This window comes from Octopus bimaculoides, chromosome 16, assembly GCF_046866305.1.
Source record: "Octopus bimaculoides isolate indiv1 chromosome 16, ASM4686630v1, whole genome shotgun sequence".
Classification (NCBI taxonomy): domain Eukaryota; kingdom Metazoa; phylum Mollusca; class Cephalopoda; order Octopoda; family Octopodidae; genus Octopus; species Octopus bimaculoides.
The window spans coordinates 8,798,236-8,824,295 of NC_142943.1; the positions used below are offsets into that span (position 1 = coordinate 8,798,236).

The 26,060-nt window shown below is 33.6% G+C and overlaps 2 protein-coding genes across 2 annotated transcripts in view; both read right to left on the reverse strand.

The window, feature by feature from the left end:
* Window positions 1–3,407: 3,407 nt before the first annotated feature.
* On the reverse strand, window positions 3,408–14,763 carry LOC106868216 (uncharacterized). The gene is made up of 6 exons (XM_089364862.1): window positions 14,519–14,763; window positions 11,023–11,055; window positions 8,997–9,242; window positions 6,438–6,671; window positions 4,733–4,822; window positions 3,408–3,644 (listed from the first exon to the last, which is right to left on the reverse strand). The coding sequence occupies exons 1-6, from the start codon at window positions 14,544–14,546 to the stop codon at window positions 3,457–3,459; spliced, it is 819 nt and encodes a 272-aa protein (XP_089220988.1). The 5' UTR covers window positions 14,547–14,763; the 3' UTR covers window positions 3,408–3,456.
* Window positions 14,764–19,295: 4,532 nt separating this feature from the next.
* The window catches only part of LOC106868209 (alpha-glucosidase), a 30,284-nt gene continuing 23,519 nt past the window's right edge, over window positions 19,296–26,060 (reverse strand). The window contains 4 exon segments of the mRNA XM_089364107.1: window positions 19,296–19,730; window positions 20,418–20,578; window positions 21,191–21,469; window positions 21,798–21,993. Coding sequence (XP_089220233.1) covers window positions 19,517–19,730; window positions 20,418–20,578; window positions 21,191–21,469; window positions 21,798–21,993 — 850 coding nt within the window. The 3' untranslated portion in view covers window positions 19,296–19,516.

The window sequence follows — 26,060 nt, forward strand, 5'->3', positions numbered from 1 at the left end:
TATAATAACAGAAAGATGAACTGTAACGGGATTTTAATAATTTAATAATTTAATAATTTAATAATTTAATATGATCGTTATTTATGTGTTTTTTCGTGTTTTGTTCCGATGGTAACCATTCCTGAAGAAGTGCCAAATGTCGAAATCCAATGGACCAGTCACTAGATAAGTTTGGCACAGAAATGTTGACATAGAGTGGTGAACAAATCGATCTTGGATATATCGAGTTTGAAGTTTCTGTCTCTTTTAAATATACAAATTTAAAAGTTAAAAACCTTGATATATATATATATATATATATATATATATATATATATATATATATATATATATATATATATATATATATATATATATATATATATATATATACACCTGCTCCGTAAAATTGTGTTGACTGTTCTTTGAGCTATGTATAGAGATGGTGTACTCTCATAGTTTGCTTCAGAAACGTAAGAGGAATACTTTGTATTATACAAATAAATAAATAATGATTCCAGGTAGTTAAAATTTTGCCATTTATGTTAAATTATTTATATGTACAGGTAGCCTCTTTCGCAATATCATATCTCATCAGTACAGAGAACATGGATGTGAGTACGTGTGTGAGTAAGGTAATGTAATCTTATAATAATCATTGCTAAGTTGATAGAAAAATACAATTTGTGAGTGGAGAAATAGCCAATCTACACACTTTCCCCATATATATTTCCATTTTAGCTGTAAAATGTCTTAATTATGGGCAGTGGAATTTCATTCTAACCTGCATACATAAACCTACCCTTATTTGTTGAGTTCTGTTAATTTGCAGATTTTTCCTGTCTGTTATTCTGTATTAGTTTTTACTACTTAATAAATATAACTCTTCCCACTCCCAGACTTCTGATGTCTTACTTTATAACATTAATGATAACTTTTCTGTTTTAGTGACGTCATTTCCCATGCGTCTTTCTAAAAGACGTATTGTTCGTATGGATGTTGTTTTGTACGCGAATTAATAGATATTCGATCGTAGTATAAAATCTGAAACATTTGTTTCACTCTATTTGATATGCTATGGTAACCTAAACAAAGCTCAACAGCTTGACAAGTAGGTTGTTCAGTGTAGATAGGTTGTGTCACTTTGAAGTATGCCCTCCAGATACGAAATTATATTTAATGAGGGTCTTGAATGAGTCAAATGTATATTCAAAACTTCACTTGGGACTACCAGATAGATTGCAGTAATAATCCCATCAGACTGCAACAGTTCCGGGTTGCAAGTGTTGATGATGCTGATGGTAGTTTGAGAACGCTCATGGCATAGTACATAGATATTTGATTCATGATTATAAGATCCTATGTTTGTTACCGGGGTTTGGGCCGCGTATTTAATGCTTAAGGAAGGCACCTCATTGCTTCAGTCTACTGAATTGGGATTAGTCAGTATCAGCTGGAGTACATAAGCAGACCTTTCTCCCACTTGTAGATTGAGATGTTGGACACTTGCTTTACAAATTATGGTGATAGTGAGATTCGCTATAACCTTGAGGGACTGAGTAGCCCTTTCCACCGAAGACATTATTCACTATTAACCAGAAAGGGACAAAAACATGTTCAAAACTAAACTTGTCTAATTCTGGAATTGACTGATAAACTTCTTACTGGCTCTTGTTCTCTCTTTGTAACATTACAAATTCGCAACAAGCGGTTGTACTCGGACAAGAGTTAGCTTTCATCGTGTATGCATTATGGATCTATATATGCTTCTATGCATATTCGCCTGCATGTAAATATATATGTACGTATATATATATATATATATATATATATATATATATATATATATATATATATATATATATATATATATATATATATATATATATATATAGAGTAGTATATTGCCACTTAAGTGTGGCTGACCCCTAGGGGTGGATGTTACTGTTGCTTTTAGCCCCAGGAGGACATCTCCTCCAGCTGGCTTATCGACACACTACTGTGTCCTGTTTGCCAAGGGAAGTTATCCCTCCCATCATGATCTGTAGCACGAACGGACCCGGGTTTCAGGGTTATTTCCCTTCGTCAGCGTCCGATAGCCACTGATCTTTGATGAGAGAGATAAAATCTTGGCAATCTTATATCTACTTTTCCAGTGAAATTCTTCACTGATATCGAAAAGGTGAAAACAAGGACACAGTAGTGTGTCGATAAACCAGCTAGAGGAGATGTCCTCCTGGGGCTAAAAGCAACAGTAACATCCACCCCTAGGGGTCAGCCACACTTAAGTGGCAATATACTACACTTTATCGTGCAGTTACTGTTAATACTTCATTTAGAGAATTAACATTGCTTGTTTTCACCTTTTCGATATCAGTGAAGAATTTCACTGGAAAAGTAGATATAAGATTGCCAAGATTTTATCTCTCTCATCAAAGATCAGTGGCTATCGGACGCTGACGAAGGGAAATAACTCTGAAACCCGGGTCCGTTCGTGCTACAGATCATGATGGGAGGGATAACTTCCCTTGGCAAACAGGACACAGTAGTGTGTCGATAAGCCAGCTGGAGGAGATGTCCTCCTGGGGCTAAAAGCAACAGTAACATCCACCCCTAGGGGTCAGCCACACTTAAGTGGCAATATACTACACTTTATCGTGCAGTTACTGTTAATACTTCATTTAGAGAATTAACATTGCTTATATATATATATACATATATATATATATATATATATATATATATATATATATATATATATATATATATATATATATATATATATATATATATATATAATATTAGGAATAAAAATGCAAATTTACAAGTAAAAACTCAATTCAATTTATTAAAAATTAAAATCAAATTAAGTTTCACAGTCTAAAATATAAATATATAGTTTTAGAGAAAAGAACCAAGGTTCATGAACTCATCGATGAAAATCCAGTCACATATAGAAAATTAATAAGTAAAAGCACAATAAATAAGTATGATATAATACAAAGTAAATATCATAAGATAATGATAATATATATATGCCTGTGTGTGTATGCATTTTTATTAGATATATAAAGCATAAAAAATGAGAAAACATTTCGGAAGTATCTAACATAATGTTATTTCACATCTATAAATGAAATTAATTCAATTAAAATTCGATCACGTGCTGAAGTTCATCTGTTAGTTGCAGTGATACGAAGCGTCTATAATATTTGTAGAAACACCAAAGTGATGATGAAGTTATTTTCAAAAGCATTACTAATGCAAGGTTGTTCAGAGAACATACGTTTGCAATATATATCACGGGCAATGTTGGATATCTTTTAGCCTGGGTAAACCGCCACAGAAATTCCACAACCAAAACCAGTATGTGTATATATATATATATATATATATATATATATATATATATATATATATATAGTGTGTGTGTGTGCTTGTGTGTGAAGAATGGGTTTCACAGAATTCTCTGGAACTTCAATACTTTACTGCCATTTGGCAGAATAATTCATATTTGATCCCCAAACATTCCGGAGATGTGATACATTTGATAGCACAGTCATAAAAGCTGCCAGTAGGAGTGACTGTTTTTAACTTTATGTCACCAAATGTATTCTGTCGCTTGGAGAAACGAGCACCCCTCTCTGTAGCGTCGTTGCGTCTCTCTGTAAAAGCATAAAAGGTAAAACAATATCAAAAGAAAAGGAAAGTGCTATAAATTCTGTACTTACATATGCTCGTACTCATTAAGAAATATACAAACACGCGCTCATACATACAAACACACATATATATGTTTATATTTGTATATATAGATATTTTTCTTTCTCTATCTATCTATCTATCTATCTATCTATCTATCTATCTATCTATCTATCTATCTATATCAATTATGTATGTATGTATTATGTATATGTATGTACACACGCGGTTTGTTTGAAAATAATTGCTAATTTGTTAACAGACAAGGTAAATTGCATCCTAGTGATTTTCTTCAGCCCTCCCAGTAGATAAGCACATGTTTCTATATTCCTAAATGTAAGCACAGCTAGAAATGTAAAATTATAAGTATAAGCTACCTGAGTATTTTTTAAATTTTGAAAGAAAGACTACTTTATCCATTATATTCATAGGAAGTGAATATAAGAAGTTTCATAGAGAATTCTCTTCATAGGCGAAGAGATTCAATAGTTGGTGTATCCATATACATTTGAACGAATCTAAAATCATTTTTGTATTTCAACTCCAACTTCAGCTAAAATATTTTTAGGACTTTAAATTTCCTGCTGCTGTATATTTTTAGATTCAGCTATTAATTTTATGACTACTGCGCTCGCATTTCTCCTGTTAGTCAACTCTTTGTACAGGCATTGCTTCCGACAGTCTAAAAACTGATATTACTGAAGCAAAACTAGAAACGTATAAAAAAAGGGAAAGGTATTGAATTTGTGGTAAAATCTTAAACAACAAGAAAGTTAGATTTTGAAATTGATAAAATTTTCAAATTGATAAAATGTAAATTGTATTAAAATGCCAAGACGAAAGAGAAGAAGGAAAAGAAAGAAACAATACAGGAATTAAACGACGCCTGTCTGAAAAATAGGGCAAAAACCGGTTGGCCTGTTTGAGGCAAAAATCACCTGGTCATTTTCATATTCTGAAGGTTTAGATAAAATATCTCATTGAGTTATTTTATTTAAATGCAACTAAAACAAAATGATACAGAAATAATTTACTGAAAATGTCAACGTACCCTGTATGAAATGGAGAAAGTATAAGAATTTCACATCACATCCCAATCCATTTAAATCTGACAAAATATTTGGGTCGTTGTCAAACTTGTCTGAAAATCAACGACGTAATTTTACTATTAGCTGTGTATAAACACATGATTAATATACATACAGGAACACACATACACATACACAATTGCAAAGAACACACACATGTACATACATATAACTTGCTGAGTTTGGAATAAGAAGCAGTATTCATACTCATCCTGTCCCTCCAAGAACAATAAGATTCAACCATTAATGTTCGTTAATGTTCCAGTTTTGAATTGTTGAAGGTGAGTACATTCAGAAACGTCAAGATGAATGAGGAAGGAAAATAGTATGGAAATTTCTCTCACGTTTTCCATGTGTGTGTTAATTTTTGTCTTCTGCCAAGTTATATATAAAGATATTTTAATCCGAAACTGAAGAAATTCCAAGTACATTTTGCAGAAGTATATCTCTATTAACATTTTCATTTGTAAATATTAATTTACATTTTCATACAAGTGTTTTAATATAGTTGTCATCCAGACAAACTTCAAATCAAGACCATTTAAGTTTGTTTAAGAATTAAGATGCGCAGCATTAGCTTGAGTAAGTTCGTCTAGTCACTTAATAAAAATATTTGATTTAGTATAGAATGAGACAAAATTAGCAGATCTGTAACGTATATAACAGGAGGGAAAAAGATGTGACCTATACATAGAGGAAATTTACCAAATTCTTATATTGAAAAAACAGTTGCTTAGCCGTAGACCTAAACAGGCCTTGAGATGTCCATACCTGCATTGAGAAACATTTAGATACTTCCATTCAGGTGTTGGATAGGACAGTATCCGCTGCACAAAGTTGAAGTGTCTGAATTTAAGGGGTAAATGTAAGGATAATATTTGGTTTAACTTTCAACTAGTTATCCGCATTCTTACAAGCTTAAAATATCGTTTTTTTTTCACAAATCATAGCAACACATATAAGACAGAGTAATTTCCATATAATCTAAAACTCAGTTAACAAGTGAACGTTTCGTATGGGAATCTTGACTATATGTATGACAGAATTCATTCAATCTATTTAATTATATTAAATTTATATTCATTTAATCCGTTTTAATACGTAAATGAAAATGTATTAAAACAATAAGATATACACTTTGACCAAATTTATTGTATCGAATTCTCAGTTTCGTCTTGGACTTAAGGTTAACACGATATCAATTACAAAGTAAATTCCATCGCCATATCAATTTTCAACATCTCTCGTTCATTCTCCTTTGATGTTTGAAACCATAGAAAAATAAGGATATAAGCTATCCATGCATAAGTAAACTCAGTTAGCTGCGGACCTTGCTTGTAGAAAGACACTGAATGAAGGTACATGGCAGAATATTGCTGGTTATATATGCAACTGCACATCTATGCAGCAAAAATACGCATATACATGTATGTATGTAGGCATGCATGTATGCATCCATGCATGTATGTATGCGTACATACATGTTTGTATGTTTTATGTATGTATAAGGATGGAATGGATAGACAGAAGATTGATAGATAGAGAGAAAAGGAATAGGAGAGAGAAGGAATAGGAGAGAGAAGGAATAGGAGAGAGAAGGAATAGGAGAGAGAAGGAATAGGAGAGAGAGGGAGAGAGAGGGAGAGAGACGCTAAAAGGTCAGCTTACATCTATCGACCTCAGTGCTTATCCAATTATTGCTTGTTATTGTGATATAGGCGCTGGTGGAATTATCGGGATTCAAGTAACATCTGGATGTGGTCACGTCGAAGTTGGTAGAATAGCACGAAGCAGTGTCTCTACAAAGTTTCAGACAATCAATGAAAGTTTTAGCCTCTGGTCTGACTCCGTTTCCGTCATTTTTAAACTGACCACCGTAAATAATATTTACTGGACATTTTTCTGTGTTATCAAAACGAAATAAATAAATAAAATCATTTATGAAATTAAATAAAAAATAACTGCAAAATTTATACAAAAAAATGTAACATAAGGTGTAGAGACATGGTTAACAAAGTTGTTCATAGTTGACGAGAACGAGTAGTAGCAATACAACGTCTCTGGTCAACCAATCTTTTATCAGGTCATTAAGAAGGAGATGTCCGCTTTTCTTATGCACCAAGTTTGACAGTCGTTAACTCTAATTGTTTTATCCTGACAATTCCTTGTTTTACAACATTGAAGAGTTACATCATCACTTTTCGAAATACAATTCATGGTGTCTGACTATATTGTGATCTTTCTCTTTTGAATCATGGATAGATAAAAAAATCCGTGTTGTTTATGAATATGAGTTCGGTCGTGGAACCAATGCATCCCAGGCAGCTTGAAACATCAATGAGGTATTTGGTGAAGATGTGGCGAATGAACGCACTGTACGTCGATGGTTTGAGAGGTTTCGGTCTGGTTACTATTCTCTTGAAAATCAGTCTCCTGGTAGACCTGAGGCCAAGGTTGATAATGATGAGCTGGAAACTGTAGTGGAAGCGGATACATCTCAAACTACGCGTGAGTTAGCAGCAAGGTTTGATGTTTCGATTCCAACTGTATTGGCCCATCTGAAACAAATCGGTAAGATAAAGCAGTTGGACAAGTGGGTACCACACGAACTGAATGAGCATCAAATGACACGTCGTCTTGAAACTTACTGTTCTTTGCTGTTACGGCATAAAAACGAAATATGTTTGCATCGAATTGTTACGTGTGAGGAAAAAGGGATTCTTTTCAACAATAGCAAGCGTTCTACATGGTGGCTGGATAGCGACGAATTGCAAAAACACAATTCAAAAAAGGATATTCGTCAAAGAAAAGCTAATGGTGTCTCTGGTGGTTCAGCGGTGGTATCATCCACAACAACTTCATGAGACCTGGTAAGCCAATTACAGCGGATGTATACATCAACAAGCTGGATGAAATGATGCGTGAACTTGCAATTAAACAACCGAGATTGGTTAACAGAGACAGGCCAATTCTGTTGCAAGACAATGCTCGAGCATATGTTGCACAAAGAACGCCACTTAAGTTACAGGATCTGAACTTGGAAGTACTCTTTACACATCATATTCATCAGACCTCGCACTAATTGACTATCACATTTTCCAGGCACTAGACAACGTTTTACAAGGAAAAAACTGAACAAGGTGCGAAAACAGCCTTTCGTGATTTCATCACCTCTTGCTCTCCAGAATTTTTCTCTGCTGACATAAATAAGCTACCAATAAAATGGCAAAATTGTGTTGATAATTTAGATTTGATTAACTGCATTGCTTTCAGTTCAAAATTGGACATTTCATTCTTAATGACCTGATATTAAGCAGTTCACAGATCCAGTTTTAACCATTCGGTACTATGTCTACCTTTGTAGATTATCAATCGAAGTGCTTACTATAAATTCTAATGTATCACAAATTCTGTTGTTGATTCTGTTGCCTTAATCGGGTTACATCTGTATATCTAGGCCATGTTTAAATCTGTTTTTATTAATATATGAGACAACCAGTTAAGGAAAATATTGGTCATCTAAAGTTGTACCTTTGGGGATTTTTCAAGGATGGAAGACTTACCTGCAAACTATATGTGGTTTGTCCTTCGAAGGTTTCGTGACAAGCTGGCTAAGGACAGATAAAGAATAATTTTGTACGCACAAAGTCTTAGGGAGGAACGCTTTCGAATACCTCCGTAAATCGTAAGTACAATCGATTCTTCCAGTTCTCCCTTTGACACTATGATTAACTGGCCTTCCATCGACTCTTAATGGATATGCTACCGATATTTCAATCAATGCACAAAAATTAAATTCCTCCAGATTCCAAAAATCAATACCAGCCAACGTTTATCAGGATGTTTAAGCTCAACTGCGTGATTTCTTCTCACACTGCTGCAAGGTTGACAAAATATCAGACAACAACAACAACAACAACAACACCAATAATAATAATAATAATAATAATAATAATAAGAAGAAGAATAAGTGGCAGTAGCAGTAGCAGCAGCAGCAGCAGCTGTAGTAGTAGTAGTAGTAGTAGTAGTAGTAGTAGTAGTAGTAGTAGTAGTAGTAGTAGTAGTAGAGGATGAAGAAGAAGAAAGGTGAAGGAAGAAGAAGAAGAAGAAGAAGAAAGGAGGAGGAGGAGGAGGAGGAGGAGGAGAAGAAGGAGGAGGAGGAGGAGGAGGAGGAGGAGGAGGAGGAAGTGGAGAGGTGGAGGAGGGGTGGGGGGTGGGGAGTTTTACCGTTTATTGCTTTCTGATAGTAGCTTCGCTTATTTACATGAGTCATTCTGGTTTCACCGGTCCATGTCTCGTATATTCTGCACGCGACGAATGATTCTGAGACAGCAAAAGATTTGCATGATGGCATTTTCAAACATTCATCTGCACATTCCGAGGCTCCTACTTTCATACTTGTCACACGAACGCTAGAATGTAATCTCGCGTCGCTGACTTTTATAAACTTATCTCTGTTTGGGAAATTAGCTTCTGAAACAATATAAGAAATATAAATATACAAGATACAGTAAAATGTTCGTCCAAACAAGGGTGAATAATTCTTTTTTTTTTTTCAACTCAAAAGTTTTAAGTCAAGGGTGTATGTATGAGTATATGTGTGTATGTGTATGTATATGTGCTTGAGTGTGTGTGTGTGAGTGTAAGTATATATATATATATATATATATATATATATATATATATATATATTTATATATACAGTCATCTCGCCATGTTGAACTGCTGAACCCTACACAGTTTTTCTCTCTCCGGCTTTTTCATTCTCTCACCATTTTTCCCTCTTATTCTTTTCTGTGGAAGAGCGTAGGCTCGATACGGAATTTCTAGCAAAGTTTTATGCGGTAATTTCAAAAGATCTGGCTTTGAAGAGGCTTTCTTATTCTTTTTATGAAGTGTCTTATCCATTATGTTCCAGACGTGTTCAATAGGGTTTGTATCCTGTGACGGGCTTGACCATGGAAGCTTTTTAATGCTATTCTCATCCAATAAATCTACGGTTATTTTAGTCGTGTGACAAGGAGTCCCATCTTCCACAAGTGAAGTCTTCTTTAATCATTTCACCACTGGAGCAGATTGGAAGGATCTTTTCTGCAATAAGGACACATATTTATTTGAGTTTATCTTTCCCTCACACTCCACCAGCTCTGATGAACCATTGCTCCAAATTGCTCTCCAAACCATCACAGGATAGCTGCTGTGTTTCATTGCTGGTTGCAATCTTTCCGCATCAAATTCTTGATCACATAGTCTCCAGACCCACACTCGACCACTCTCGGGAAATACAGCAAATCTGGTCTCATCTGAAAATATGACAGAGTCCCAAAATACTAGTGGCCTCTCCACCATCTCACTGGCCCAATCATTTCTCCGCTTGATGTTGGCTGGTCAACGAAGTTGCTTCCTTCTTGCTGCTTTGTCATAGTAACCAAGTTTGGGGAGATACCTGACAGCTGTTCTGGGACAGACATCAACTTGCTCTGCTATGTTAGAAGCCTTGCAACGAGGATTATTCGCCACACTTCTCATAACAAAGAAAAGGGTCCTGTCAGAGGGCCCTGTTTGATCTGAGCAAGGTGATGTGTACATTTCCCCCTCTTTAGTGAATTGCATAATCACTCTATTAACTGTAGAAAACAGGATCGTAAGGTTTTCTGCGATTTAACGCTATGTCCAGCTTCAGAATGCCCCACAATACGGCCTCATTGGAATCCAGACAGTTCCAAGGTTTCTTTTGTACATGGCATGATTAAACAGTCATATATAAAATCTGAAACATAAGAATGTTACTTAATAAAAAATATAAACCTTTACAAGTTAGAGTAAACATAAAACGATGTTTTATGGGATGTCTATCAACTTCTGTCATCGTTGTATATATATATATATATATATATATATATATATATATATATATATATATATATATATATATATATATATATATATATATATATATATTTGTTTTGCAAGATTTTTGATGTGAAATCGTGTGTTGAAACAGATGTTGTTGTACTTGGGGATGGTCATATTGCCAGTTTAGCCACATGAGGTCACAGAAGTGTGACGAAAGAACTCTGGCCGAAATAAGATTAAGATTAATGTAATATAAAACTGAAGCAAATTAACACCAAATATACAGTGCGTGTGTTTTTATTGGCTAAACTGGCAATATGACCATCCCCAAGTACAACAACATATATATATATATATATATATATGAGGTGGGCGAAGTATTTATTAATTTACGTACCTATTCTCTGGGCCTTCAGTAGTATATGCAATACTGAAATAAAAAAAGAAAATATATAGAAATAAATATGCATTAATCCATAAGATGCTGTGCTAAGTTAGAAGATCTGTAACTTCTACTTTTCGTTAGTTGGGGTTTATTCAATAATAGGAACTGGTTTCTTTTCCAATTTTAAATATGCAATGTTGTAATGGTTTTCTCAAAGGATTTCTAACAAGGTTAGGCTATTGATTTTAATATGTAGTTTCTCTGATGATAAGAAGGATAAATTCAGTGAGTTTAGTAAAACATCAGTATATTTGGTGCATATCTTTAACTAATCCTTTTATATCCATAATGTAAGCTGCTTCTAGAATTGCGGAAACTAATGAAGCAATATTTGATTTTGATGTATGGGAGTCACGTTTAGTTTCTAGGTTTAAAGAGGACTTTTGGGCGGTAGGGTTTATGTTGTAATTTATAGTTGAGTATGGAAATATTTTTTTTATGAGATTTTTATATATACGTTATTTTTAGATTGTGGGACTAATAGTCTCTTTACAGATAGGGATATTGTTTGTGTTTGGATCGTCGAAGGCTTTATTTATTTATTTTTTCGTGCAAGTTATTCTCATTAATCGTTATGATTAACTAATATATTTAATTTGAAAATCTTATTTTACCTTAAATACAATTGATTTTAATTTTTATGGGTCATTTTGTAAATTACTTTTTTTTTTTTTGTAAGGACAAGAAATAGTTTAAGAGTAACACTGGAGATTTTTTGATATGGTATTAAGTTTTTTTCTTTAGCATTTCTGAAGTAGAATGATAGTTATTTTAATTCCACCTTTCATGAAAAGGATCTTTATGGAAATTATAGTTTCTTTTCTCATTTATTCTAGGTTCAGCTTTACCATATGGAAAAGAATGTGCTGTGAACTTTATTCTCCTGCTTGTATTCTTCTATCTACTTTTATTCTTCTATCTACTATTTTATTCCTTATAAACTGCGCATTTCCCTGTCTAGAACTTTCATACATACTCACCTTGACTCTGATAACGGAATATCCAGTGTACAGACATGCTAGTCTGTCACAGAAAGAGCTGTATATTTTAATATTTTCTAATATATATATATATATTATGTATATTCTAATATATATATATTATCTCTTTTACTTGTTTCAGCCATTAGGCAGCAGCCATGCAGGGCACCGCCTCGAATTTTTTTAGTCGAAAGCAACGACACTAGTATTATTAATATTTTAAAACCTGGTGCTTATTCTATCGACCTCTTTACTGAGCTGCTAAAGTATGGGGATGTAAACACGCAAACACCGGTTGTCAAACGGTGGGGCGGGACAAACACGGACAAAAAGACACAATCACATATGTATATACACATGTGTGTGTGTGTGTGTGTGTGTACGATGGGCTTCTTTCGGTTTGTCAGCTCTTCCCTAAACCTGTACGTGATGCAGCCGTTCATTTCTCAAAAAAATTATCGAACTCCTCGCGAATAGGATCGCCAAAACAGAAACTCGACATACAACGACATAAATAGCAAAGGAGCTAGGTATCATTCTTAACACAGAAGAATCTGTGGGCATCCGACATTATAAAATACGAGCTTTTATATGCACACTCAAAAACGTTTCCCGCAAACGACTTTAAAAGATATAATATGTGTATATATATATATATATATATATATATATATATATATATAGGATCATTACGATTCCGTTGAATTAGGTACTTAAATTGAAGCACCTTGGTAGGTCGATATAATTCGCAAACCCAAACAAAGCTGCCCAGCTAAGTGAAAATATCCGCTCTTGGTGATTCAAAGCTGTACTTTTTTATAAAGGTACTTTCTATAGTATTTACGAAGTCCGGATCCCATATTAGGGGAATAAAATATAAATGAGTAGCAAAGATGTACAGATATCAATTCATTACGGCCGTTTCAAGTGACTCCTTCAGTTGATTAATAAAAATATTACATCTTTTGAAAGAAACCGTTCTCTTCAAATGACCGCATAGATTTCAAGCATAAAGGATACAACCATTTCCTTAACATATTCACATGAATAATGGAACTCAAAATATTTACATAGTTTCTTTTGTCATATCTGTGGCAGAATGAGTTATTGAGTAAAATAACGCATACCTTGTCACGTCTGCAATAATTAAAAAAAGTAGCAGGGGAAATAGCGGGGATCAGAAGAAACAGAATGGTAACCTAGTTACTTTATATTTAGAAGATTTTATGTAGAATGTAGTCTTCAGCCATTTACAATCAAATCTATTGGGAATTGCCAACTGTATTCTAGTTAATGGTGATAAATAAATTAATGTCAGACAATCTACAAGACTCTCACTGTACTGGAACCATATATCTAGATTTATCTACACAAAAAGGATAAGTTGTAGGGTTAGTAATAAGGGAATGCCTGATGAGAAAACGGTGAGTGATAAATGGAATAAAGTGGGGTGGCCATTATTTGTTTTGATTATCATATTAAAGGGGAATATAATGAAAACCAAAAGGGGTAAGTAATATAAACTTTAGGGGCGGAATTTAGAATTGAAGGAATCAGGAGGTAGTGAAACATAACTTAGCAAGTTTATAATATTAAATTGAGAATATTTAAATCAATATATTGAATAAGGATAGAAATAAATTTAAATTCTAATAATGGGATACTTTAATGTGTAAGAAAAGCTATTAAGATTTTTCTTAAACACAGTGTACAGAAGGTCATGATAAAAGCATTCTATAATAAGTATATAACGGAATTAAATTAGGATATGAATACAAATACATAGTATATTTTAAACTAATATAAGAACTATTCTTTTCATTAACAGTGGATAAAATAAGATATCGTAAAAGATGGCATCCAATATATAAGGCAAATGAATTAGAGGTTGTTGGCACTCCGTCGCTTACGACGTCGAGGGTTCCAGTTGATCCGATCAATGGAACAGCCTGCTCGTGAAAATAACGTGCAAGTGGCTGAGTACTCCACAGACACGTGTACCATTAACGTAATTCTCGGGATATTCAGCGTGACACGGCTGACCCTTTGAATTACAGGCACAACAGAAACAGGAAATAAGAGTGAGAGAAAGTTGTGGTGAAAGAGTACAGCAGGGTTCGACACCATCCCCTGCCGGAGCCTTGTGGAGCTTTAAGTGTTTTCGCTCAATAAACACTTACAGCGCCCGGTCTGGGAATCGAAACCGCGATCCTATGACCGCGAGTCCGCTGCCCTAACCACTGGGCCATTGCGCCTTCGCTGAATTACAGGTATATTAAATGTATAAGGAAGTACATTCGGACGCAATACTTAAACCAATTTGGGCATGTAAACACTTGATGAAAAAAACTGAATGATAATAAAATATACGAAGATACGAATGAAATATTGTACAAGAAATACAACAGCAATAACAGAAACAATAACACGAAGAAGAAAACAAAAACAAAATAAAAATGTGAACTCACCACAATAAAATACAAAATGTTTCGACATAATTGTTGGTGGTATTTTAATTAATTAACGACACCTACTTTAAAATGGAGATTGAATTATGTTACACTTATACTCGGTTATCTCTCTTTCTCATACACTCTTTTTCACACTCTGATTCACACTTTTGCTCCCTCTCCTTTTCTTTACCTCTGTACATGTATATATATATACAGAGAGCGAGCGAGAGAGAGAGAGAGAGAGAGGGGGGGAAAGAGAGAGTAAGGAATGTCGCTGCGTAACTAGGGAACAGATTAAATAATTAAAATAAAAGAAAATTAGTGTATGTGCATACATACAGAGATATAGATATATGCATGTAAACTTGTGCATATATGTATGTTTGCACATTTGAATATATCCATGCATTTCGGTGTTACAGTGTGTGTGTGTGTGTTTGAGTGTGTGCGGTGGGGGGGGGGCGCGTGTGTTCATATCATTCCTTCGTATTTAATTCAATGAATTATTGGATTGGTTTGTCATGACCACCAGTGGCTATTTAATCAATTGGAAACAAAGGCATTTCAGGAAAAATAAGATGCACATCAGACATCAGCCCCTCTTTCATGTATCCCTTAACGTTGCTCATCTTTGTAATGAATCACTCAGAAGAAGTATATTCTATTGAAAAGTTACGTGTCAAAAGTACATAAAATATGTCTATGGAGAGTCGACATTGTCATAGTTGTCATAATAAACAATAAGGGAATGCAAAAGCTATATACATGTATATATATGTATATATATATATATATATATATATATATATATATATATATATATATATATATATATATATATATATACATATATATATAAATTATATATATATATATATATATATATATATATATATATATATATATATATATATATATATATATATATATATATATATATATACACACACACATATATATATGTGCGTTTATACGAACATCTATGTACTCTGGCTGTCTGTAAGCAATTTTTTCACCAACCACATGTTCCGGGTTCACTAATGCTTTGAGGAAGTCATTACAATCGGAGCAAATAGGAGATCAGAAATTAGGGCTGGTGACGTCGTAGAAATTCCCCGACAACCACTTCTGACTCTTACTAGAGCTATAGAAGGAGGTAAGTCCTACTTCCACACATATCGCCTTCCAACATCAACCGTCTTCAGTCGGAGTTTGAGCACAGTCTCCAGTATCTTCACATACACGTCTGGACTGAGCCTAAGTTCCTGTTCAAAGATATGGAGCAACATGACACCACCCTCAATAGAGACACATGTAAAGACCATCACAACTTCGGAAAACATAATTTTTATGATACGTCTGAACAGAACAAGACCATCCTCAGCAGAGCAGCTTAACTCAGCTTTTTCAGGAACTTCTTTGTCTACGTCGGGGCTTCTCTTTGACATTGGCTGTCAGAATTTGACCCTTGCGCCTCTTGTATGAGTCATACGTAAGGTATTCATTCAGGACAAGCTTCATGGTGGCAGCTCCGACACTCATCTCTTTCGCCAAAGCCGGGAATCTCTTGCGTTGCAGGTGTCGGATTAATTCCAACGTGTTTAAAAGGTATTTTCAAATTGTCCTTTCTTTGGTATCAGTGTTCTTTGACTATGATTTTAATTTTTACCCGGATGCTGGTGTTACAAGCCTGCACACACACACACACACACACATACACACACACACACACACACACACACACACACACACACACACACACACACATCGCTTGATGTGGGGAGGCTCTCTCCCTTCCCAGTGAATAGAAAGTGCTCTGTTGAGCAGAAAATGCTCTGTTCGTTGCTAAGAAATATTTTGACTCATTTCTAGCAAAGCTGGTGCTGACCTGCTTTTATTGACGATTGTATTTGTGCATTTGGCTTCAAATTCTATATTACCACTTTATAATTATATATAAATTTGTGTGTGTGTGTGTGTGTGTGTGTGTGTGTGTGTCTGTGTGTATTGTATAAACAAAAACCAGGTGTATTAGTTTGACGCTCGGGAAAGTGAGAAAGTCTTATACGTTTCAACAGAAAGGAAGACGAGGAAATAAGCAGAGATCGCTAAATCCACTAGTTTTTTTTTTTTTATATACTCTCTGTTTATTTTCTCTTATTCTTTTCTATTGAAGAGCGTAGGCTCGAAACGTAAAAGACTTTCTCAGTTTTCCAAGCGTCAAACTAATATACCAGCTTGTTATTCATACACCTGTCTTCGTCTTTTGCTTTTTTTTGTAAATTCCATCTATATATATATATATATATATATATATATATATATATATATTAGGGTGATGCAAAATAACTTACCATTTCAAAAACTTGAAGACACCCTATAATTTTATTTAATTTCAACGCGACATTTTTTCAATGTAAACTGGTAAAGATTCAAAGCAGTATTCGAGAACTGAAGTCAATTTCTTCATGTCCTCATTTTTCGTTAGCTGAAGTGAGTTTCAGAGTGGTCGCGCACCGTAAGCACGTAGCAAATACTTTAATTCTACTTTTTCACCTAGGTATTATATTGCCATTCGTGAACATACCAATCATATTTATCTCAGGAAGTTTCTACGTTTTCCTTCAATTTCCTTACACCATTTATGTGACTGTTTCTGACAAGAAATATCGCTTTCATGTAAAACAATTATATTTTGTAATCATTATCCATAGTCTACTTCCAAAAAACACTCTAATAGCTCTACTTTGCATCGCCTGCAAATTAATATGGTTTGTGATAATTTAAGTGCAATGAACTCCACAATAACCAGCCTTCAATTTGGTTTTCTGTTCCTAGGTTAATCGGAAACATTGATTGTTGTACTACTCATAAATCTTCTCGGCTGTTCAATTATTTGGTGAAAAATATACCAGCAAAGCATCTTAAACCGTCCAAAGGATGGGTGCATTTATATATATACATACACACACACACACACACACACACACACACAACACACACACACACACACACACACACACACACACACACACACACACACACACACACACACACACACATATATATATATGCATTTATATACATATATATATATATATATATATATATATATATATATATATATATATATATATATATATATATATATGCATTTATATATATATATATATATATATATATATATATATGTGTGTGTGTGTGTGTGTGTGTTGCATTTTACGTTTGCTAGTGCGCTATTATTTTGTGTACACCCATACCGCCTCGGCGGAATTTGAACTTAGATCGTAATGACGGACGAAATGCTATTAAGCATTTTGTCCGGCGTGCTAATGATTCTACCAGCTCGCCACCATCGCCCTAATTATTTTTAAGGCAGGAAGCTCCCAGAATCGTTAGCACGCCGGATAAAACGATCAGAGGCATTTCGTGCGCCTCTACGTTCTGCGTTCAAATTCCGCCGAGGTCGTCTTTTCCTTGTGGGGTTGATAAAATGGTACCAGTTGAGCACTGATGTCGACGTAATCGACTTACTCCATCCCCCGAACATGTTGGCCTTGTGTCAAAATGTGAAACTAATATAAGGTCCACCCATGTGTATATTATTAACTCCAGTCACGTACACATTACCATAATTCATTCTATACTATTTTGCTACCGACAATTCGAAGTGAATAGACGTTCTGCAAAATGTTTCAAATCTTTGGCAAGGGCGAGCAAGTTTGTGGGACGGGTACCTATTTTATCGATCCCAAAAGGAAGGAAAGCAACCTCGGCTGAATCTGAAGTTAGAACCTAAAGGTGGACGAAATGTCGTTAAGCACTCTGCCCGGCGTGTCAATGATTCTGTCACATTAAATTAGTTTTATTTAGAATGGACAGTATGGCGATATCTCCAAGGGAGGCTACTTAGTTAAAATAATACAGTGAGTTACTACCCCTGACAAGTTAAAGGGAAATTTTATACTTCTTGCTTTTGTTTTATTTTCGTTTTTGCTTTCGAAACACTTCTTGCCTTTCTGACAAGACGCTAAATAAAAGCAAGACTGATGGGTATAGCAAGAAATGCTAGGTTTCAGGTAGAAACCTAAATAAACACGTCTTCGCACACACATACACACACGCACGTACTTATACAGACACATACACACATGTCTATTATATGTGCATATATACATATACATATGTATTTATATATGTGTGTGTGTGTGTGTGTGTGTGTGGTGTTGATGATGATGATACAATTCTATATTGAAGAGATGAGGAATTATTTACATTATTTACTTTTGGCAGATATTTGTCCTCATCTTGTTTGTTGTTAACACAACATTTCGGCTGATATACCCTCCAGACTTCATCAGGTGTCTTGGGGAAATTTCGAACCTGGGTTCTCATTCCTAAGGTATTTTTCGATGTTATTATTATTATTATTATTATTATTATTATTATTATTATTATTATTCAGGTCACTGCCTGGAATCGAACTCAGAATTTTGGGGTTAGTAGCCCACGTTATTAATCACTACGCCATATGCTACTAACCCCAAGATTCCGAGTTCGATTCCAGGCAATGAATGACCTGAATGATAATAATAATATATTAGCCGAAACGTTGTGCTAGCAACAAACAAGATGAGGACAAATATCTGTCAAATGTGAATAATGTAAATAATGATGATGATGATGATGATGATGATGATGATGATGATGATGATTATGATAATGATGATGATGGCGACGATCTCAACGAATATAAAAGCAATCAAACAATGACCACGATAGTAACAAGATGTGTATAACATTGTTCATTTATTTATTTATTCATTCATTCTATTACGGATTTATATTCCTTAATTTCTGTATTCATTTGTTTATCCTATTTATTTATTTGTTCATTCATATATTTATTTATCAATCATATTTATTTATTTATGTATTTATTTGTATATCGCTGAGAAATCTGTATTTATCTACTTATTTATTTCTTTTAATCTCTTCAAAACATAATGCCTTCTATTTAAAATATAATCCACACTTCCAAGAGAGAACGACACCTTCGTTTGGTTTGACCTTCACATTCGTTGTATCTACTTCGGCACCTTCTTCGTGTCCGCTCTCGGCACTAGGTGTGACGAGTTTCACCGTTGCTTGCGCTTTGTCTCCACCGGACACCGATGAGAAATCGCTGCAACTATCTGTAGAACCCAGGTTTGCTATAACTAAATAACTGAAACGAGAGTAGAAGAGGAAAATTAGGTCAGACTTCAATAAAAAGACTCGCTTAGTTGTTGCTGCTGTTGTTGTTGTTGTTGTTGTTGTTGTCGTCGTCGTTCTTATTCGTCCACTTCTTTTTCTTCGTCTTCCACCACATCCACCGCTTTTTGTTTGGGTCTGACTCAGCCGGCGTCCGCTATGGACCACGAAACGATGAAAGACTAAGTGGAGCTCAACAATGACAGCGACGATGACGACGAAGACGTCGACAGCAACAACAGAAATATCAACAACAACAACAACAACAGCATGTGTCATATTAAATATGGCAGCAGCATTCAATAAAATGGTAATCAAAAGCAGAAACAATATGTGATTCGCTGTTCGATTGGAAATGTGACTGAAAGCAAAATCAAACAAAAACAAATCCAAAAATTATGAGCCTTTAACCTGTTTTGCGAGTAATACAACAAAGTTGCCACAGCGAGACTGTACAATTGGTTAACGATACATATAGAGAATATTCATTATATAACCAGACACTTGGTGGAGAAATTTGTCTGAGGAAGTGCAGGTGGCCTATGACAGGAAAGACATAAAAAGTTTCTATAGTTTATTGTGGCAAGCTCTTGGACCGCTATCATCATCATCGTATGATTGAGTAAAGAAGAAAGGAAATGACAAAAATGCATATACTCACCAATCTACACCATCAAATCCTCGTACAAATGAAAACGTGCTACTACAATCTGGACCATAGCGTATGTCTGCAGCACTGCTTAGACGGAAGGCATCTGCATTGCGTAGTTTGTTGAGTTTTTTGATAAAATTCAGCATAGATTTAGCATTTGTCAATGCTTCCTGCATCAAGAAATACACATTAATGTAGTGTGTTGTTGATACTAACGTTGCAACAGTTAATGTTTGGTATGTAATTCAGCACGAAATCAAGGAACCTATTTTTCAATGTTACTGGACAATATGACTGCTTTTTTTTTTGTGTGTCTTGGGAGAGTCATCTTGTCTTATCGCCTTATTATCTAACACACTCACCGGTTCAATTTCCTCTCCTATATTATTTTTTCTTTTATTCTATTACTTGTTTCAGTCATTTGACAGCGGCCATGCTGGAGCACTGCCTTAAAGGGTTTTAGTCGAAGAAATCGACCCCATGACTTATCCTTTTTAGGCCTAGTGCTTATCCTATCGGTCTCGTTTGCCGAGCCGCTATGTTACGGGGACGTAAACACACCAGTATCGGTTGTCAAGCGATGGCTGGGAGACAAACATAGACACACACGCACACAAATATATATATATATATATATATATATATATATATATATATATATATATATATATATACGACGCACACTGGAGCCTATACCCTTCCCGTGTGTGCGCGTGTGCAAACGTGTGCGCACGTCCCGCTTGTTGGAGGGTGTATGCGAGAAAATTCTGTTATGTTCTTACCGTCACTTGCATTGCATCTTTACTCGAGACAGAACTGCACGTGGCATTTGAGAAGCCATAGCTGGAGGTAGAGTTGTCCCACTTCATTGGTGTACGCCAAGGTTGTGAGATTGATACTGGAGATTCATTTGCTTGGCCGATATCGGTCATCATTAATTCATCTCCGGAGTAGAGAACAGTGGACCCTGGCAATAACAATGCAATCATCGTCAATACTTCATTCCGTTTCGTGTAATTTCCCATCCTCGTAGAGAAGCGGCTGATCATGTCACTGCCGAGCTGTAACGATAATATATAATTAGACAGCGGGAAAGAGAGAGAGAGAGAGAGAGAGAGAGAGAGAGAGAGAGAGAGAGAGAGAGAGAGAGAGAGAGAGACAGTTAGTCAAAGTGTTAGATAGGTATGTAAGCTTGTAGGTAGGTAGGGAGGAAGGTAGGAAGAAGGGAGGAAGAGAGATGGATAGGTAGGTAAATAAATAGAAGGATAGACAGAGACACAGACAGACACAGAGACAAACAGACACACAGACAGACTAACCGGAAAACAGGCTGTAACATAGATAGATAGATAGATAGATAGATAGATAGATAGTAAAAAGCGACGTTACCATCCATGTGGGAGATTTTCCAATGGTAGTATTCTTCAGATTTTCCTCGACAAAATTCTTCATACAGCTGCCATTACAGTTAACATCGACATTGATAACTGTGCAGAAGGACAAATGAGGAAAGTTGGTATCACCAAGTTTATCTCTGTATGTTGGGATAGATCGGTCCCAGCTATCCATTCCAGTCATGAATGATCTGAAACATAGTCATTATTTAAAGTAGCTATCCAAGACAATTTTTCCACGGATCAGAAGATGACGCAAAAGAACAATGACGTGCTTAATACATGATTTATCACTTATATAATACATAATTTTAAAATGCACTTTTTCAGGGCGGCCCAGTACTGGTTCGCGATCCACTTGGTGGGGACTGCTGATATTACGGATGTATATATATATATATATATATATATATATAAGTCAGTAAATAGTGGGGTTGTGTTAACCGCACGTGGAGAAATAATAGGAAAATGAAAAAAAGCCAGAATGCTGAACTGGAAGCATAATTTAATAAAGATTTTTTCTAACCGGTTTTCATTGCGAGGAAGCAAATTATCAAGAAGAAGGAGAATGAAAATGTTTTTTTACAAAGAAGTACAAAATGAAGAAAATAATATATAAAACAATAATATATAAAAAAATAAATATACCCATACATTATATTGTCTTTGAGCTTTTGTAGTTCAATAGTAGTTCATGTATAAATTGGTAGGAAAAATAAGGATGCATGAGGGTTGAGAGTTTTGTTAGGTTTAAAAAAAGGGTTAAAAGTTTGTGTTAAGTTTGTGTTATATATATATATATATATATATATATATATATATATATATATATATACAAGAATAAGGGCAGAGAATCGTCAATTAATAATAGAATTAATAATTAACAATTCTGCCAAGTAGTTCAGTATGAAAAAAACCTTTATCGGTAAGACTATTTATCATTATAAATATACAGGGATTAGCAATTGAGTTGCTTCTCCAACATACTGAAAATTTAGAAATAGCAGTCAAAGAACTACTGATTCCAAACTACAAATTTTCTCTAAGGTGGATGGCGATATTTATGGCACACATAGAACAAAAAACCGGAGGGAAAAGCGTAAACAAGCCAAGCCTTTAGTTAATTGGATACGAATCGTTTCATGGTTAAGTGAATGGAAATTTCACTATTCCAATCTTCAGCCTCAATATTCTGATAAATTTGAAAGTGTCTCTATATATATATATATATATAAGTTCGAAAAAGGGAAAAAAAAAACAACAACAAAAACAACAACAACAAAAAAACAACGTGAGGACGTGATACAGATTGTGTTACTGGACGCTCAGGAAAGGCAAGTAAGAGAATTTGACGTTTCGAGCGGAGCTCTTCGTCGGAAACAAAGAAAAGTCCAAAGAAGGAAAGACGAAGGAAGAAAAAATCGCCAACGATGTCCACGAGTTTACATTGTGGAATTATTATTATGATAATTATTATTGTACTAATAGATTTCTATAGTCGCTTTCCCTTAGTAACTTACGAAGCTTTCTGGTTTGTTTATAAATATTATATGTGGTTTTAGACAGTTTAAGTATATATACATAAAATTTGGTTGAAATTTGAAATTGATGGGTAGGCGTTTTTCCAAATCGGATGCGCGTGTGGCCATGTAACAGTTGATATGTGGGTTCTATTCTGGCTAGGGTTAGCTCATCATTTTTCAGTAAATTTGTATATATGTATATATAAATGTCGCTTTCAATCGGAGAATATGTATTATTATCATTATATTTATCGTTGCATTATATACACATAGAGTGTTAGAAGTGGTGTACAGATATTGTATATTGAGAAAGAAGGAAGTCGTGAGAATCTTGGAAAAATTTTTTATTTCTTCATTATTATCAATGCTTTCGTTGTTTTTCGAACTTGTCAAATAACATTGTGAATGTACAAATATGTTGTTCATTTATACAAAACACATGGGGTTTTTTTTGTTTTGTTTAGAATAGAAAAGTGTCTGTTGTTTTATTTGTTTGGGCTTTTTTGCGAGGATGTGGTGAGGTTTCAGGACAATGGAAATAGATAGACAGACAGACAGACAGATAAATAGATAGATAGATAGACAGATAGATATTATCTGAAATGTACAGTGTTACATATCTATCACGGCTGATCTTACCAGTGTGTGTGTGTAGGGGGTGTATATCGAGGGTGGGGTGGGAGACAGTCTATTTGATAAGTGTCCGTCTTGTTGGGGCGTGCGTGTATGAACGTGGGTGCGTTGGTGAATGCTCTAGTCTAACACTTTGCCGGACACGAGGGTATTGGTGGAAGGCCGAGGTTGGGGGACTGGTGGTTGTAGTCATGGTGAGGCAAGCAGGTACGATAGGATGTACTCACACACACACACACACACACACACACACACACACATACACACACACATATATATATATATAAAGAATGTAGTTGTGTAAATCCGGAACAATGCCAGTAGATACAGAATAAAATACAAAATGAAAAGAAAGCAGAACAAAGTTGTGCTTTTGCCTTGTATTTCTATATTTCGGGGTGAAGACACCTCCTTAGGGATATTCGGAGAAGTGGTAGTTGAAAAAAGTTTGTTTCGATGTTTTTCTAAATCATATTTTTGTTCCCATTTTTATACATGAATATATATGTACACCTTCTATAACAACCCTTATTTAGCATATAAGTAGAACAAAATTTGAAGAAATTTTATGAAACGCCAAACAAAATCTACCTCTACAAAGCAGGAAGTTTAAAATCCCTATATACATATCAAATTGCTTATAGAACAATGAACACCACGAAAGAAATATAAACATGAAACCTCTACTCAAATGCTTTTCTGAACAAGGAAAACAATTATTTGTACCAACAAAGCCAGGACATGTTTGACTTATAATCCCAAATTTAGATATGACAACAGGAAATGCCCTAAATATTAACAAGTGAAGACAAAACCAGACTAAACTTACCATCTACCTATATTCTTTTTGTGAAAAACAATCCCACGCACGCATTGGCTGAAGGCTAATTTATTGAACTTTGTACCTACCTAACAAAAAGAAACTCGTACAGGCTTGTTTACAAAGTTTGACATGCATGAGCAAATTCTAAGCATAAACATAACCTCAAATTTAATCAATAAATGTTTTTCCCAGACATCTTTCTATAAAATCCTAATGTCCATCCACACTCAAGCCCACAACACATATAGATGATTGATAACCAACCGAAATTATATTAAGTAAAATTAAATTTAATGCAACCCAGCCCGACGGTGGCTTCGCTGGCCGAAACTTCGAAGTCTCTGAAAACAACATTCTCGAACAAGAATAATATATATATATATATATATATATATATATATATATATATATATATATATATATATATATATATATATATATATATATATATATATATATATATATATATATATATATATATATATATATATATATATATATATATATATATATATATATATATATATATATATATATATATATATATATATATATATATATATATATTATATATATATATATATATATATATATATATATATATATATATATATATATATATATATATATATATATATATATATATATATATATATATATATATATATATATATATATATATATATATATATATATATATATATATATATATATATATATATATATATATATATATATATATATATATATATATATATATATATTATATATATATATATATATATATATATATATATATATATATATATATATATATATATATATATATATATATATATATATATATATATATATATATATATATATATATATATATATATATATATATATATATATATATATATATATATATATATATATATATATATATATATATATATATATATATATATATATATATATATATATATATATATAATATATATATATATATATTATATATATATATATATATATATATATATATATATATATATATATATATAATATATATATATATATATATATATATATATATATATATATATATATATATATATATATATATATATATATATATATATATATATATTTATATATATATATATATATATATATATATATATATATATATATATATATATATATATATATATATATATATATATATATATATATATATATATATATATATATATATATATATATATATATATATATATATATATATATATATATA